Below are 18852 nucleotides of genomic sequence, written 5' to 3' on the forward strand. Positions count from 1 at the left end.
GGATACAGATAATATCGGGTCGATATACAAGCCACACATGGCGCCCAAGTGAAAGAGCAGAACTAGCCTTGGCAAGCGCATGTGCCTCGCCGTTATGTTGACGTTTTTCATGGATGAACTCCAGCTCACGGAAGGAGCTTCGCTGGGCGTTGATCTCCCTCAAAATGGTGACATAGCGACATGGGGAACCTGCATCAATGTTAGTCACCACTTCCATGCAGTCCGAGGCAACGCACACAGAATCAACATGAAGATCCAAAGCTAGGGCCAGCGCTTCGCTGCACGCGCGTGCTTCTCGGGAAAGGCCCCCATCAACGTTAATGTTCACTTCATGCTCGGCCGGCCGCAGCCAATCCGCCGAGGGATTGCGCGCACGCATGCTCTCCTGGTTTGCATGCAGACCTCCAGAAATTGCATGCAAATTCTTTCCTCTGACGTGCGTACCCCTGGCTCGCTCAGATTTCTGGAGAGAGACCATGTCGAGGTCTTCTAAGAATTTTGCAATAAAGCAGTGAGTGCTCATGGGGCTCTGGTATTGATCATCATGGATGGCACGCCGTCTTGCCCACCAAATTGCCCACATCGTTACAAGCACCCGGCTAAGGTCTGCCGACGGCAAAGTGTCCACAAGCCAAAGCACCCATAGCTTGGGATCCTCCGTGCAGTTAGAGATAGCCACTTCGGTTAGTTCCTCGTCGGCTAGAGCCCAGACGCATCTCGCCATCCTGCAGTCGAACAAAGAATGGCGCCACGTATCATTGGCGGCATGGCATATTGCGCACTAGTAGTGCTAGTCCAAAACAGAGACCAATTTGAAACGGTCTTGGGCGAGATGTTTGGCCCACCGAGTGAAACCCAGACTCTCCCAATCCTTTGGCGGCAGCGGTGGCCAGTTCGCCGGCGTCCAGTCTCCCGGCTCGTCGGGTTCGTCCCCGACGCCGAGGATCAGGTAATTCCCCCTCCCTTGCCATCGGGGTCTCCAGAATCGCATGGATACTACAGGCCAGGGGGTCTGGCGTGGACAGCAATTGATTTAATGCGTCTAGGGTAACTCGGTTCTACGTCTAACTGAACGCACCACGTCGCCAGGTCGGCTCCAGTGGGCTTACAATTACAACCTACAAAATGATTGACAACAGAAATAGTGAATTGGCATATACTGAAATAGGACCATGGGCTTACAAACTACAGATTACAGAAAAGTTAATTTCTTCAATTGAAAACTTAAATCACAAAGTTAAAATCATCTATGCATAGCCGCATAGGATGTTACATGTGGAAGAAGGAGCAGTCATAGCAGGATATTATGAAGGGATAAAATTCAGTTTGCCAAACTTGCTCGGTACCTTGCATCCCCATTTTCCCTCCCGATACAAATCAGAGTACACATACAGTGGCACTCCCAGCAAAAACAAAAGAAAAAATTGATATGGTAGCGACAAACAGAGAATACCCACTAGAGATCTTATCATGGTGCCATGAATGAGTATCCGACCACTACTCTGTTGGGGTTCAGGAAAATAGTACTTATTTGAGATCAACAGAAAAACACGGATTATCATCAAGCCCAACCAATTATCATGTTTTGAAGAAACAGAAAGCTCACAGTACTAGTAAACAAAGCAAAACAACGATATTCATTGATGGGCAATAGAAGGTGCTCTGCCTTTTCATTTAAGTACAGATTAAAGAACAAGATTGTTGTGTCAGAGAACAGAAAAGGGTAAAACGACAGTTGGAGACTTGGAGTCCGCCACCGCAGAACAGCTGAACAGCAAGGCTGCACGTCTGTGCATCAAGTTGATAATCCTGATTCCATTCCATGGCAAGTTAGAAGAATCAATTGTCATCTTGCAGGCTCGATCAGAGATCCGGAGACAAGGTTGTAGCTTTGCTACTTCACCAAGGCATGGGGGTGCATCTCAGCGTCGCTTTGCAGCACATCAGCAGCAAACCTAATCAGAAAGCTGACCACACATGAGAGCTTAAGGAGCGAACTTCCAGCATTTGTAGATTGTGCTCCACAAGTTGCGTGGCCATCGTACGTCCAGCTTGACCCAGGTTGAGAAAGAGGGATATGTATGACAGAGCCTAAGTAGTGATGGCGAGATTCCATGAGAGCGGGTCGAATATGGAGCACGGTGCAACAAATATCTGTGCCTGAAATATTATACATGTATTATTATCCTCACTGGACTTCACACACATCAGCAACTTTCTGACAAGAGAAGGAGCAAATACCAGAAAGGTTCATTTGCGCCAAAACAATGAGCAAACATCAGGCCAATTTGAGGACCCGTCTTGCAACGTTGAGAAGGAGAGGAGATTCCACAAAAGCAGAGTGAACGTCAAGTTCCTGGTTTCCAAGAGAAATGGGGGCATATATAACAGAGCCTACAAGGTAGCAAGACGATGTCAGATAACTGATAACCCAACAAAAACAATGAGCTAGCACCGCAAGAAGTCAGATTGAAAGAAACACAGTTGGATATTGGATCTGTACCGGTGAAGGCATCGACCTGTGCTGAGACTTTGAAAAGCAGCACAGGAAAGATAAAGAGAGCAATAGGAGCGGCAACAATAACGGAGCTGAACAAAGAAACAATCAGCATCGATCGATCATCAAGCATCTCCATCGTCATCGTCTGAACTGCAGTAGCAGAACTCATCATCGACATCTTGGCTGGTAGAACAACAACGGGAGAGCATGGGCATGTTCAATTCTATTATGTTGATAACTACTCCCTCTGTCCCAAAATATAAGAACGTTTTTAACACTACACTAGTGTCAAAAACATTCTTATATTATGGAACAGAGGGAGTAGCTAGCTACTAGTAATACTGAACGAAAGAGAAATTAGCTATCTGACCTGCCACCCTCCGGCGTCACCGCCACCGCCTGTGAGGAGGAGCACTCTCCCGCCACTGCAAAGTCTGGATGGAGAGATGATTCCTCCCCCTCCATCGCTCCGCCTGATTGTACTGAAGTAGTTGACCTATGGACGACGTCACCCAGGTCGTGGTGGCTCCAGTGACACTCGAGTAGCAGAACTGGATGATTGGGGTGTGCGTTCACCTCACCATGCAGGGCACCAAGCTTTGCCACTTCACCTAAGTAACCAATTGCAATCTCGTTGAGCTTTGGAAGGTGCTTGACACCAATGATCCCTGACTCCAACCTGCAAACCCGGAATTGTATCTTTTCTATGCGGGGCGAGGTGCCCTCCTCAAATCTAACCTCTTTTAGTTCCATACTCCGATCAAAATCAAGTTTTCTGAGATTCTGGAATGCTCCCTCTGCGAAGACTAGCTTCTCTCCAGCAAAAGCATACCGATGAAAACCAAGTAGCATCAGGTTAGGCAGTGTCCCAAGTAATTCCATGGTTTTACCTCCCTTTAGTTTGCTCGCCTCTAGGTGAATGCTCACCAAATGCATCAAACTCCCAATCCAGTCTGGCATCTCTCCAAGAAATCCATTCAGCTTGAGGCTCTTCATGTGTGGGGGAGGAGAGGAAACAAAATGCAGCCAATCAAGTTTTCCAAACGAGCTAATCCAGTTACCAGCTTCCACACGAAGGGAGAGGAGGGCAGATAGTTTCTCGATCGCCTCACAGAGTATCTTGCACTTCTGCTGGGTCGCACCAGCCGTTACCAATCGTAGTTTACTTAGCCGCATAAGGTCTCCCAACTCTTTAATTGCCTTGCTGCTGGTTCTTTTGACATCCACAACCTCTAGTACATGTAGCACTTTAAGGTTGCTGAATCCTTTCGGGATCCTCACACCATTTGACTTTGACCAAGAGCTAGAACAGGCCATGTGTAGCTCAGCTGTTTTTTTGGCGCTCTCATCAGGATCAACAAAAGGTGTGAATGTCATGGGCAAACACAATGTGTTCATCAAACATTCTTCTGGGCTATCTCGATCAAAATAAGAGTAGTATTTTTTTCTTGTACACCGGAGGCTAAGGAGGCAGTGAAGTTTACTAATCTCATTTGGTAGGGTTGATATATGACTATCTCTTATATCCAATGTCTGCAAGAAGAGCAGTTTTCCTATGGATCTTGGAAGCTTATAAATATTTGTACATTCTTGAGCATGCACAACATTCACATATTTCAAGTTCCGCAACAAACCTATATTATTGATGTCTTTTTGTGTTGTTCTAGAATGTGCATCCTCTAGATCCAAGACTCTAAGCATCTTCAAGCCAGGTGAACAAAGTGAAGATGATAGCTCCATGGGTCTGTCACCAAATACAGTTATTGACCGAACATGGCTCCAATCTATGCCTATATTTTGGCACTTGCTACCTTGGTATGCTACATGCCGAAAACTGTCCTCGGCACTAGTTACATCATCTCCCGCCAAGCATACAAAATTTTCTTCTTTGGCAATTGAAATCATGACATCACGCATGATATCATGGACTCGACAACTTTTAATGCTCCCTTCTATGTTCAACTTTGAGGGTTGAATCATGCTACGGTTGATTAGCTCGATGAAGTAACTTATACCGACATCCTGAATGTGCATTCCATCCTTGGCTCTAACAAACTCTTCGGCTATCCATCTCTCTACCAGACTCCTTTTTATTTCAAAATCCTCAGGAAAGATGCTTAAGTATAAAAAGCATGACTTAAGATGAGATGGCAAGTGGTTGTAACTGAGAGTAACAATTCGCCTCATTGCTTGAAGGCTAATGTTGGTCTCAAGCTCTGAGGGAAGTTGGTTATAAACTAGTCCCCACTCTGCTATCTTTCTAGTTGCAAGTATGCCGCCTATTGTGAGAAGAGCTAGCGGTAAATGACCACACTTCTTAACTAGTCGTTCAAGTATGTCCTTGAAGTTTTCAACCTTTTTCATGTCTTCATGTGTTTTCCTACTCTTTCTTAGTAAAAGATTTGTGGCATCAACTAATTCCAGGGGTTCAAGATGGTAGATGAGGGACTCAAGAGTAATCTGGTTAGCGACACCAAGATCTCGTGTTGTTACTACTATCCGGCTTCCTTTCTTGTTACTACTAGGAAAGACAATATATTTGATCCAACTCCATGCATCTATGGTCCACAAGTCATCAAGAACAACAAAATACCTCTGATCCTTTAGCTCTTCTACGAGGAACTTGGCAAGGTCCTCTACTCGCAGAGCCTTTCCTCCAAGTTCACTCAAGCATTTCTTCAATGATTCACCACCTAAAAGTTGTTTGATCATATCCTTCAGCATGTCCATCTTGAAAAATGATTGTGAGACTGTAATCCAAGCACAACAATCAAATCTCTTCACAATATCTTCCTTACTTTCATATATCTTCCTTGCAAGAGTCGTCTTGCCTAGACCACCCATGCCGACGACACATATCACTTTGGCAAGATCATCTTGAGTATTGTTGACATCCATCAACTTAATCAACTCACTCTTAGGTTTTGAAAAGCCCACAAGTTCTGCTTCATCAAGGTTGCTAGCCGAGTGATTGCGCACATCTTCCATATAGGAATCTGCCTGGTCAATGGTCCTCGAAGACTCTGTCTTGATTAGGTTGTAGCGTGTGTTTCTGCTGCTCACCTCTTCAACTCTTGATTTGAGATCACGGATTTGTATGGCGATTCGATGGCGATCTTTGAGTTTCATCAGCTTCCGCGACAAGCTTTGACTTGCCACATGCACCATGAATTCACCAAGGCAATCCTCAATATTGTAAGACAGGTCTCTCACTTGCTCTGCCCACACCTTGAGTAGCATGTCTTTCTCCTTCATTGCTTCAGCGGCCTCCAGGAAAGCCTGCATCGTCGCTAGCTCGTCTTTGATGAACCTGGCAGTCATCAGTTTGAAAAACTTAATTACAACACATGTGGTGTCATTCCTGCAGCCTACGGCATATATGAAAAAGAAATATGCACCTCTATGAAGAGATTTTCAAGCCTACCATGAATACCAGGTGTTGTTCTATTTATAAGAATTGAGTAAAACAATTTTATCTGTTTCAAGCATTAGTATATCCAACTGTCCAACACAAGATGGACTTAACAGAAAATAAGGATGCAAGAGGCTGCAGGATGTGCACTAACATACCAGATATCCTTGCGCACACCCATGAGGAGGCTCATCTCCTCGGCAGCTGCAGAGGCGGCCTTGCTAATGGCGCCACCCAGCATGGACCTCGCCATGCTCAGCACCGTCTCCGCCATTATCTCCAGCTGATTTCAATATGATCCTCTCACAACAGTTGATCAATCTCACAGTCGGTAGCTGTGTGTGAGCTGTGGAATAAGGACACGGTGCACCTAGAAAAGCAAAGGTTGCAGTGCTATATGTCCTCCCAGAAACAAGGGAAGTTTTAAGAGCTCTTGTTGCGAGACCCCAGTGGTTCTTCCTTTCTCTCGTCACGGTTATTCATCAAACAAAAGAGGTAATGTTGTTTATCACCCACCCGTGTTTGTCTTATCGTCCGGCCTGTTGTTGCAATACAGCCATCTTGCCAGCGACAAATTGGCCGGCCAAATTAGAAGATGCCAGAGCACTACCTCCCATGAACAGTTCCGGGATCTTATGAATCTGCGACCAGACGTGAATCTGGTTCAGAACCACAGATCGCGGGTTAGCCATCCCGTCGTAAGGCTTCTTTACACGCCATGGTTGCGGAACAGCCACGGCCCTTCTTCCATGAGCTTCTGCCAATCGCCAAGGCAGAAAACTGGAACAACAAACAGGTTGTCCTCCACCGCTCGGAACGTCACACCTTGTGCCATGGTCCAAGCGAACTGCATCGTTGAGAAAAAGGATTGGCTACTGAAGGGATGCGGCGTGGCCACTTTCGCAAGGGCCATCCACCGACCCTTCTACTATCGTCTGAGTTCTTAAATCTTACTCCGTTGATGATTAGCCTAGCTGTCCTTTTGTATTCGGGTTGTTGAAACGCAACTAACCAAATAATTAAGCACAAGTTAATTTCCTAGCTAGTACGTATTCGGGTTGTTGAAAACAAGGCCGTAGGTAGCGGCCAAGGACGCGCGGTTTGTACACAAGCGGAATTGGATCAATCTCGTCCATTTCACAGAAGCCTGTTAGGGTGTGTTTGGTAGGGTGCATGGAGGGTGTATGAGGGCAAAAGTTCCCAATCCGATCCACTTTTGCTTGTTTGGTAGGGAGCATGGGCTCACCTGAGCTATGCTCGTCTGATGCATAAAAGTGCCCTTAGCCATGCTCATCTCATGCACGCATGGAGGCAGCTATGCTGGCCCTGACACTCGTCCCCACCGCCCAGACCACGCCCAGATATGTTTATTTTTTCAAAAAAGAATCAGAATTTCAAAATTTGTTTAAATTTTCGAAAAACTTTAGAATTTCAGAAAAATTGAATTTCAAAAGTGTTTAATTTTTTTTAAAAAAATTATAATTTCAAATTTTGTTTGATTTTACAATAAATATTTGAAATTTCAATTTTTCTAAAGAATCATAAATGTTCGGAATTTCAAAAGGAAATCAAAATTTGTTTGAATTTTGAAAAAAAATAATTTTAATTTTTTATAAAATATTCAAATTTTGTTTAAATTTTCAAAAAAACTCATAATTTCAAATATGTTCAAATTAAAAAAATAATTTCAAAAATAATTTTAATTTTCCAAAAAAGTTTAGAATATCAAATTTTATTTAAAATTTCAAAATATGTTTAAATTTGTGTTGACATTTTTTCGATTTTGCTCATCATTCAAAAAAAATTCAGAATTCAAAATTGTTCAGCATGTCTAAACACATGCGGGCTGCCAAACAAAATCTCAGCTCAGCATGTCTCAGCGCATACATCACTGCCAAACAACAGCAACTGTATGGACTCAGCATGTCTATACTCAGCATGTATGAGATGAGAACAACTAGGCTAGGTCCATACATGCTACCAAACACACCCTTAGGTGATTTGTAATGTTAGTTACTCCAATGGGCCACACCACGAATCAAGTCAAGTCCTTCTTTCACATTCTGGCTGTTCAAATGCAGCTCTCAATAGTCAGTACCCAGATAAATAATTGGCCGTATGTCACTACCTATATCGTAAGCAAGCGGCAGGTAGCAAACGATGCGTGCTTAATTATATTGTACCGGTAGCTATAGAAACTTGAATCTGACCATTTCACACTAGCTTAAAACTAACACAGGCTAGCTAGCTAAGGGCATTTCTAACCGATCCCCTAAAAATGGCGGAGAATCCGGCGGAGTAAACCCTTAGTAGAGTATATTTACGGAGTAAAATAAATTTGCATAAATTCAATCTAGTTTCAACCGAAATTTGCATAAATTCAACCTAGTTTCAACATAGCTTCAACCGAAATTTGCATAAATTTAAACACAAGTTCAACCTAGTTTTAACATAGCTTCAACCTAGTCTTGACAACCGAAATTTATACATAAATTTAAACATACACTAAACTTAAATCCAGCCATGGTAGAGGTCGAGCCAATCTTGCCTCGACGTGCCATCGCCCATTGGGTCCTGTCCGGTGCCGTCGTCGTCATTGTCAGGGAAGATACGCGGCCTCTCCTATGCGTCGAACTCCTCGTCCTAGTCCTCGTCATCGCCGCCTTGCACCTCATAGTCGGAGATGACAATGGCCTCCCCGCCATTGTCAGCGAATGTCACTTGCTCCACCTCCACGAGGTCGGGGTGCTGGCGGCGGAGGTCCGCCATCTACGCCTCGTCGGTGGCCTTCGCCGCGAGGCATTCCCTAGCCTCTCGGTCCTCCTGAGCCATCGCCGAACTCACCACACCCGGCGCAACCATGGAAGTTGAGCCTCACGGCGGAGCCATGGAACTGGTTTTGCCACCGGTATTCGAGTGCTGCGAGCTCCACCGTGTGGAACGACCCGATCCACTTCTTTTGTGTGGGTATCCCATTCGGTGATCCCCGCCACTCAAGTCCCCCACGCGCGTTGCCAGACGCCGAGATATTTCCTCTGCGGTTCCCGCGGCGGAGGGAGGTCCGGGAAGTTGGCGAACCGGGGCGGGGGGCGGCACATCGACTGTGCGGCGGCGGCTTGAGGACGTGCCACTTGAAGCCGAACCGAGGGTGCAGTGGTGTAGATCCGCGCTGCTGATCGGTGGCGGTGACCTCCGGCCACCACGTCCGGCCATTGGTAGGAGAGGGGGCGGCGGGAAACGGCGGCGGCAGTCGCCGGCAGCAGGGCGGGGGAAGGCGGAGATGAAGAGGAGGCGCAATGAAGAGTTTTTACTTGGCCACCAAGCGGTGGAGTAAGTATAGGGAGATGAGCAGCGGCTAAGTATAATTTTTACTCCAATAACGCTGATTTGGGATCGGCTAGGTCCCGGCTTCAAGAGAAAAACCAGGATTTTACTCCTCTAGCCGATTATTGGGGATCGGTTAGAAATGCCCTAGGGATCGTATTCTACCATATACACGTGAAGCTAGGTCTTAGCAAAAGTCAATTTATCAAAGCGTAACTGAAATATTAGGAAAGGAAATGCCATTAGGATAAGGATGGCATAATTTAGCATTTTCTCTCACACGTGTTCTTGCCTTCGTGTTAAATACAACCGATGAGAGGAGCCAACTGGAACCGGCATCTCATCTTCGCAAAAGAGGACAAGGTTGGTCGTAGTGGGAGTATCATATATTATATGATACTAGTGTATGATAATACATCTACAGTGCATAGTATGATAAAATAGTATTATAGATGGTCTCATTTATTGTCATGCATGATACATAGTAGCATAAAATTTATTATAATATGATATCATAACATGATACTCAACTTTCCATTTATTCATTTAATTTTACGGCACCTCATCAAAATTTCTATCTACCCGTGTATCTCGAAGGTGGATAAGCGATGTGTGGGGTGGCATGCCCTCTTGATCCATGGTGGGTGCAAGCCTGTGTTCGTCGATGACGTTGTCGGTGTTCTGCCCTGTTCTTTATCTCAGTCAGTCTGTTGATTGCTCAATTCAGCCTGCAGGCTCGTTAAACTATTGACAGTTCAAATGGGGAAATATGGGGCTCCCAAACTAAGTTTTGTACGCCGCTGCATGGCCTTTTGCTGACGAACTATAATTGGCAAAGCGAAACCGATGAGAGGTCGCAACTTCAATGGCATATATAGCAGGCACTTTGGTGCTGCAGATCTGGTCGGATTGCTAGCCCCGCGCGGCTGGCAGCGTGGTGGAGGGTGCTGGGGCGGCGGCCCTGGATTCGGTGGCAGCGGCTTCGGCTGGGAGGTGGTGTGCGTCTGGATGTGGTGGGTCGTGGGATCCCATGGCCAGTTCGGGGTCGGCCTCAGCGGGAAGGCTGGTGATTGTTGGCTGTGCAGGTTCGGGCGGGTGGTGGTTGAGTATCTCCGGGAGAAATCCTATTTCCGGCCTCACCGGATCCGGCGACGACGACGTCCGCGGGCATCACGCTCTTTCTTGAAAGCGTCGCTGTTGTGGGGTGCTCCTCCCCTCTTCCCACGATCTTGGCTTCGGAGGGAAACCTCAGATCCGTGGGATCGGGCAATGAAGGCGCCTCACGTCTTCTTCCTCCTTGGGGGCATCGTCTCGAAGCCGGCCACAACCTGGAGACCAGTGGATGGCGGCATCTTCGCTGCATGGGAGGCGGCATCATCGCTGCGTGGTTTGCTGAGGCGGCCTTTTCGGGGGCGCCGATTTCTGTTTGGTAACGATGATGACGTCGAGAGGAGCTTGGGTCGCGGCTCGGGCTTCAGTAGTCGGATCTTCCCGGCGTGTCTGAGGTGCTCTTCCGTTGGTCACTGAGTTGTTTTTGAAGTCGGAGCTGCGGTGGATTGAGTGCAGGTGGTGACGATGACAGACACTCGGTGGTCATTCACGGAGGGCGTGGTCAGCGCAAGTCCTGCATATTTTCCTTGCGATGCTCGTCTTCAAAGTCGGAGCTGTTGGTTGTTCGCGCGTGTGGCCATCTGTTGGCATGTGGCCAGATTGACCGGTGGTACCCATCTTGTACGGGTTGAGTTGTATTGGTTTTAGCCCGGTTTTCCTCAATTAACCGGGCAACTCTCACTATCTTCTTAATCAATGAAAATGGAAGTCTTTTGCCTCGTTTCAAATATATAGCAGGCACATTATTTCATCAACTCAAATTTTGTGGAAAATGGATGAAAGCAGATGCAATCATGATTCTTCATTTACAAACAAGCATGGACATAGTGGCAGCAAGAAATTGAGAGCAATTAATCATGTTCAAGAAACAGAGTGCTAGAAACAAAGGAAGTCTGTATTCTCATCATGTTGATTTTCTACTACAGGATGGCTCCGCTCCACACTGCCCGTTCGCTGCATTTCCGGAGTGGAAAGAATTTGAATAGGTTCTAAAATTTGCGGATGTGGATAACAACATATGCAATCCTAATTCTTTGATTACAAATAAGCACAAGCATAGTGGCAGAGAGGAACTGAACATCTCTGGAAAAACAGAGTACTAGTAGAAAACAAAGTAAGCCTGCATTCCAAATGGCAGGTGTTCACATCAGATTGAGCAGCCATTCCGTTCCATGGTGTTCCTCAAGAATCGTTTTCTCATCTAGGCCACCAGTTGCAACTTGTAAACTCCTTCTGAGTACCAGTGCAGCTTGCTACTCCCCTCCATTACACCGAAGACCCAGGATTAATGCATTCCTCTTCCATTCGCAGCGGAGAAATGTCGAGATCCCTCTCAGCTTCACCTTGCACCATTTCAGTACAGTATGTGGAAGATACAACAGTTATATATAGCAGGCATAAATGAATGAATGAAATTCAGCTTGCCAAACTTTCTCGTACTTGCATCCGGGCCCATACACATACACATCTTTCACTTGCAAAGCAGAGTAGGGAAAACAGTGGCAGTCCCCACGAAAGAGAAGAAAAAAGATACAACAGCAGCAACAAACGGAGAATACCGGTAGAGATCTTGTCATGTTGCGATGAGTGAGTCCGTGAACAGTACTCCTCTGTTGGAGCCGACGAAAATAGGTTCAATTTGACATCAAGATCATTAACTTCAGCTACATGGTCAAAAAACTGATTGCGCAGATGCATCTTTCACAACACAATCGTGACAGATGGTCTTGCAGAGGCATGGTCACTGCTCCCTGTGTACGGAGCTGTGGGCGAGCAAAGTGGTGAATTTGCAAACTAGGGACTTTGATATACTGAAACAAGACCTCATTCTTACAGCTTACAGTTCTCAAAGTGAAACCAATGGAAAATTGAAATAAAAAGTTAATGGCATCTGGTACATATGATGTTACATGTGGAAGATAGAGCAGCCTAAGCAGGCGTAATTCATGAAATTCAGTTTGCCAGGCTCTTGGATGCAGAGTGCAAATACAGTGGCAGAAAAAAGAAGAGAATATATGCAGATGACCATCGTGCTACGGTGATTCTCGGAACCACAGAAGACGGATTGCTGGGACTGGAAGCTGTTGGAGTGGAAGAAAATATGATTCGACTTCAAACTGATCAACTCCATGGCAAGTGGACTAGAACTATAAATTGACCTGGCGTTGACGCGTAACCACTCACCATGATGGTTTTATTGTTTCTGGTCGGAGAATCTAAATGGTTCTATTGGGGTTCTCTTCGAGATATTGGGAAAAGCTGATACGACTCGTCTAGGCCTAACTGAAAAGCTGGAAATCAGGGCCAGCAAGTATGTATGCGATCCATGTAGCACATCCGAATGCATTTTTGATCTCCAAGAGTAACACCGGCGGCGGCTGAGTGGCAGAGATTGCAGTTTTAACATCAAGCTCCAGCACCCATTATTTGTGCCTGAAAGATTACACATGTATCATTAACGTTTCTGACATTGTAGACATTGCAACAAACCGAGCAACGTACCAGAAAGGATCATTTGTGGAAAAAGAAGTCAACAGACGTCAGGCAAATTTGAGGACGCATCTTCCATTTGTAATTCCAAATAATGTTGACCATTCCACGCTCCAGGTTGAGGAAGAGAATCATATATAACATAGCCTAATTGGTAATGGCGAGATTCCGTGACAGCAGAGTGATACTGCAGGTTCTGTTCTTGAGACTCTGGCAGTCCAGCTACATGTAACAAATATCACAGCGCTTATAGCAAGACTATATATGTGACAAAGAATGGATAAACCAATAGATTAACACTGCAACAAATCTGATGGAAAGAAACAAACAATGCGGAATTCCATCTGTACTGACCATTGGAGTTGCTGGTAAGGATGCACTGGTTGGTCGTAGACCATTGGAGACTGTATGGCCATGAGCCTTATTTACTTTTCTCTTTAACTCCCTGTGAGCCGAGACACCTGTTATTTTACAAGCTTTGTGGATGCTACTCCCTCCGTTCCAAAATATAGTGCTTCCTCTATTCCCGTGCTTCAACTTTGACCATAAATTTAACCAACAAGACTAACTGCGACGGGAGCAAAAGTTATACCAGTGAATTCGTATTCAAAAGAAGTTTTCAATTATATAATTTTTTCTACCGCCGCAGTCGGTCTCATTGGTTAAATTTATGGTCAAAGTTAGACCTCGAAAAGCACGGACGCACTATATTTTGAGATGGAGGGAGTATAATATTGGGAGCGGGTGGGCTCCTAAGTCGGAAAAAAAAAACATCTGTACGGACCACCGAAAGCGCCAACCTGTGTGCGGCAGTAGACTTGAAAGATAGCACCAGGAGCAGTAGGAGGGGCGGCAATCGACCTGAGAAAAGAAACGAGCAACATCGATTGATCATCTAGCATCGCCATTTTCGTCGTCATAATTGCAGGCGCAGAAATGATCATCGTCGACGTCCCCATTGTCACGGTCTTGGCTGCTACAACAACAACAACAACAACAAAAACAATCACAAGAGAGCATGTTTATTAGTGCCATCAAGTGACCTCTTTCTAGCTACTACTATGAACATAAGGGAAACTACCTAACCTGTTGCACTTTTATCCTTGGACGATGTCATCGAGGTCATGGTGGCTCCAGTCCCACCTGAGTCGCAGAACGGGACGGTTGGGATGTGCGTCCACTTCACGTTGCAGCATACCAAGCCTCGCCACTTGACCATGGTGATCCAGTGAAATCTCTTTGAGTCTTGAAAGGTGTTCAATGCCAATAATCCCTGATCTCAACGAGCAACGACCAATTTCTATCCTTTCAATGTTGGGTGAGGTGCCCTCCTCGAATATCACCTCCTTCAATCGATTCAGATCTAAAACCTCAAGTTTCCTTAGCTTTGGGAATGCTCCTGTGGTGAACACGAGCTTATCCCCATCGTAAGAATTCGAATCCAGATGAAAGAGCATGAGGTTAGGGAGCTCCCCCAATATTTCCATGGTATTACCACCTTCCTTCATATAGCTCCGCTTAAAGTAAATCTTCACCAAATTCGTAAGATTCCTGAACCAGCCGGGCACCTCTCCAAGAGGTCCACCCAACTTCAGGGTCCTTAGGAGGGGGGGAGGGGTGGAAATATAATCCAGCAACTTGAGTGATCTAGCATCCACACCAAGAGATGACAGGGAAGATAGCTTCTCGATCGCCGCACACAAGATTTTACATTTTTGCAGGGTGGCTCCTTTGGCTACAACTCTCAGTTTTTTTAGCTGCATAAGCTTCCCCAGCTCTTTAATTGCCCTCCTACAAGTGCGTTTGATATCCACAACCTCCAGTATCTGTAACTCTTTTAAGTTGCCAATACCTCTAGGCACTCTCACGCCCATCGACATGGACCAGCGACTAGAGCATGTCATGCATCGCTCAGCAGTGACTTCAGCACGCCGACCAGGATCAACCAAAGGTGTGAACATTTTGGGTACACACAAAGTTGCATACAGACAGTCAATTGGTTCAACTGGATCAAGAGCTCTGAACAAGACTTCTTTTGTGCAATGGAGACTACGGAGACATTGGAGTTTACTTATCTCAGTTGGCAGTGATGTAATATATGTGTCACGGATGTCCAAAGCTTGCAAGTACCGTAGCTTACCAATGGATCTTGGAAGTTTGTAAACATATGCACAGTCTTCATCAAGCCGAATATTCATATACTTCAAGTGGACCAATAATCCTATGTTATCTATATCTCTCTGTGTAACTTGAAATTTTGTATCCACTAAATCCAAGACTCTAAGCATTCTGATGTCATGTGAACAAACTTTAGGTGATGGCCCGATGGATCTCTCACCAAATCCGGTTAATGACCGCACATTTCTCCAATCCATGTCTATGTTTTGGCATATGCTACCATGGTATGCTACATGACGGAAGTTGTGTTCTACTGAAGTAGTTACACTACTCTCTGCAATGAACACAAAATTTTCATCTCTAGAGATTGAGACCATGACATCACGCATGATATCATGGACTCGACAACTCTTAATGATTCCTTCCATATTCACTCTTGAGGGTTGAATCATGCTTCGGTTGATTAGCTCATTAAAGTAACTTATTCCAACATCGTCAATGTTTACACCAACCTTGGCTCTAACAAACCCCTCGGCTATCCATCTCTCTACTATACGCCTCCTTTTGATTTCAAAATCCTCAGGAAAAATGCTCAAATACAAAAAGCATGACTTGAGATGAGATGGCAAGTAGTTGTAACTCAGAGTAACTATCCTCCTCAATGCTTCGAGGCTAGGGTTGCTCTCGAGCTCTGATGGGATCTGCTTATAAATACTTTCCCACTCTGTTAGTTTTTTGCTGGTAAGCATGCCTCCTATAGTGAGTACAGCCAGCGGTAAACCGCCACACTTCTTCACTATATTGGTGACCACGGTCTTCATTTTCTCAGAATTTTTAATGTCTTCTTGTGTTTTCCTACTTTTTCTTAGTAGCAAATCCGTGGCATCATCTGTTTCCAGGTGCTTAAGGTGGTAGATAAGTGATTCAGAAGTGCACTGCTCAGCCAAGCCAGCATCTCGTGTTGTGACTATTATCCGGCTACCTTTATTGTTTCTAGAAGGAACAGCAATATGTGTTATCCCCTTCCATGCATCTATGGTCCACAAGTCATCAAGAACAATAAAGTACTTCTTATCTTCTAATCCTTCTCTGAGGTACATGCCGAGATCATCTACTTGCACTGCCTTCCCTTCGAGTTCTTTCAAGCATTTCTTCATTGACTCGACACCCAAGAGTTGTCTAATCATGTCCTTGAGCATCTCTATCTTGGAAAACGATTGTGAGACAGTGACCCAAGCACAACAAGAAAATTTATTCACAATATCTTCTTTACATTCATATGCCTTCCTTGCAAGAGTAGTCTTGCCTAAACCACCCATGCCAACGATGCATATTACCTTGGAAAGATCATCTCCGGAGTTGACATCCATCATCTTAATCAGCTCCTCTTTACAATTTACAAAGCTCACAAGCTCTGCCTCATCAATATTGCTAGCTGAGTGACTGCGAATATCTTCCATGTAAGAATTCACCTCTTCAACGTTGCTGGAGGCATCAGTGGTGATCAAGTTGTACCGTGTATTCCTATTGCTCACTTCTTCAACTCTTGCTTTGAGATCACGGATATGTTTGGCGATCCGATGACGGTCTTTCAGCTTAAATAATCGTCGAGACAAACTCTGACTTGCCACATGTACCATAAATTCATCTAGACAATCCTCAATACCATAAGCAAGGTCCCTTACTTGCTTCGCCCAAACCTTCAGTACCATGCTCTTGCTCTTCGTTGCTTCAGTGGACAAAAGGAATGCGTGCATGGTCTCTAGCTCGTCTTTGATGAACCTTCAAACCATGGTTTATTAAAGCAAACTATTTGTGCTATTCTATGGCTCATGAAATTGAATAACTTCGTCACATGTATATATGAAAACAGTTTTTTGTGCCGTGGACATGAAAGCTTGACATGTGTTTCCATCAGGAAAGAAAGAGCAAGTGCAAATTACAACAACAATCCAAACAAAGATCCATTCGTTTCTTGCTAGTGAGTTGCAGTTTGATTCATAAGGATATCTCATTCTCACTAACAAAGATATCATTCTCATTCTCACTAACAAAGCTATCATGCATATCATGCAAAACTACTTTTTGGACCGTTCCAAAGTATATGACGTATTTTGTTTTTCTAGGACAGTCATTAACCAACGGTTGCACCATTAGTATGTTATTCATGTTATTCAAGTACTTTTGAACAGAAATCGTCATCAATTTCACTTCACATAAATTTTTTATTCATGTAAAAAAAAAGACTGTTAGTAAGTGCATAGTACGTACCAGATGTCCTTGCGGACGCCCATAAGGAGGCTCATCTCGGCCGCGGCGGCAGAGGCGGCCACACTGATGGCGCCCACCAGCATGGACCTCGCCATGCTCACCACGGTCGCCGACATCTCCGGCTGGTTCCTCTCTTTCTCGTTTTTTTGTTAATGCATGTTATCTTACTCAAGTAGTTGCAGCGACTCTTGATTTTCAGCTCACGCAGGTAGATGGGGGCCCTTATATAGCTGATCGACCAAGATCTGAGGTGTAAACTAGCCAAATCGCCTTACTCCACAAATGAATGAGCCTTGTAGTAGTACACACATTAAAGTTCTAAGACTAGCCATAATGGGTAGTAACACAGAGTAGTAACATGCTCATGTTACTACTCTATGTTACTATCTCTATAGTAGGGAGTAACATATTTGTAGTAACATGCAACACTTCATTTATTAGGCCATAGACTCATCTTGTCTTGATATGTGCGATGTTACTCATACTAGTAGTAACTAGCTATATTATCACATGCTTCTTTTTCTTCATTTATGGCTTGCCACATCATCTATTTTATCTAGATATGTATGATGTTACTATCTATGATACTCCTATCATGGGTAGTCCAAGTAGTTAGTTGATGCAATAGCGGTCCTTGAACGGCAACGCATGACCGACCTGGCTTTTGTGCTCCAAAATTCTTCCACTGAATTATTGTGGCTCTACTTTTCCTGCATGTCTTGTCTTTTTCATTCCTTTTCCCCGGTATCCCTACTTGCCATGTCCCACACGAAAGGGCATCGGAACAAATAAACTGCATGAAAGCTGCGCCCTGACAAAGCTGCACTATTATAGTGCCCCCACTATTATTGGAGACCCCCATGAGTAATAATGGCATCGCGCATGATATAAAGTTTTAACCGTGTGCACATAAAAGGACTATCACTAGTAGAAAAAGAGGCTTCCGTCCAGCCTCATTAGTCGCGAAACTGTAGGAACCGCGACTAATGAAGTCTTCAGTCGCGGTTCGGCAGATGAACCGCGACCAAATGCCTGGGCCCAGGGCGCTCGCGGGCTTTAGTCGCGGTTGGCCAGGCCAACCGCGACTAAAGGTGCCCAAAGGCCTTTAGTCGCGGTTGTCCTGGCAAACCGCGACTAAAGCTCGCGGGCTCTAGTCGCGGTTTGCCAGGCCAACCGCGACTAAAGGTGCGCAAAGGCCTTTAGTCGCGGTTGGCCAGACCAACCGCAACTAAAGCCCCTCCCCTATATATACCCATCCGGCAGCCAACACTTAGCCATTTGGAGCCATTCTCTTCACAAGTGGGTGTAGGTTTGTTTTTGGTTCCTCTTATGCACATAAGGTGTTTGATGAAATGCCCCAAGAGCATGAAACAAACATGACATGAAGTGTTGGAGCCACACTCCTCGATCGCGGTTAGCAACTTGATGAACCTTTGATGTGTCATTGATAAAATATGCATGTGTGCAGTTCATTGTTTAATTTATATTATTTGTAGCTAGTTAGTTTAACAAATGCATGATGGTTAATTATATATTTTATATTATAATAATGCAGATGAATCGGCAATGGATGTACGGTAACCGACTCTCCGGCGAGTTCACTACGGGTTTGAAAGATTTCCTCGTA

General features: G+C 45.0%; 2 protein-coding genes across 2 annotated transcripts; both read right to left on the bottom strand.

Moving 5' to 3' along the window:
* Nucleotides 1–2857: 2857 nt before the first annotated feature.
* LOC123152826 (putative disease resistance RPP13-like protein 3) lies at nucleotides 2858–6186 on the bottom strand. Its single transcript, XM_044572252.1, has 3 exons — nucleotides 6071–6186; nucleotides 4274–5810; nucleotides 2858–3790 (listed from the first exon to the last, which is right to left on the bottom strand). Exons 1-3 carry the CDS (start codon nucleotides 6184–6186, stop codon nucleotides 2858–2860), a joined length of 2586 nt encoding a protein of 861 aa, XP_044428187.1.
* Nucleotides 6187–12209: 6023 nt separating this feature from the next.
* Nucleotides 12210–17412, bottom strand: LOC123154019 (putative disease resistance RPP13-like protein 3). Its single transcript, XM_044572837.1, has 6 exons — nucleotides 17226–17412; nucleotides 13923–16736; nucleotides 13637–13809; nucleotides 13191–13281; nucleotides 12849–13058; nucleotides 12210–12779 (listed from the first exon to the last, which is right to left on the bottom strand). Exons 1-2 carry the CDS (start codon nucleotides 17339–17341, stop codon nucleotides 13934–13936), a joined length of 2919 nt encoding a protein of 972 aa, XP_044428772.1. The 5' UTR covers nucleotides 17342–17412; the 3' UTR covers nucleotides 12210–12779; nucleotides 12849–13058; nucleotides 13191–13281; nucleotides 13637–13809; nucleotides 13923–13933.
* Nucleotides 17413–18852: the final 1440 nt, after the last annotated feature.

This window comes from Triticum aestivum, chromosome 7A (assembly GCF_018294505.1).
Source record: "Triticum aestivum cultivar Chinese Spring chromosome 7A, IWGSC CS RefSeq v2.1, whole genome shotgun sequence".
Lineage (NCBI taxonomy): Eukaryota > Viridiplantae > Streptophyta > Magnoliopsida > Poales > Poaceae > Triticum > Triticum aestivum.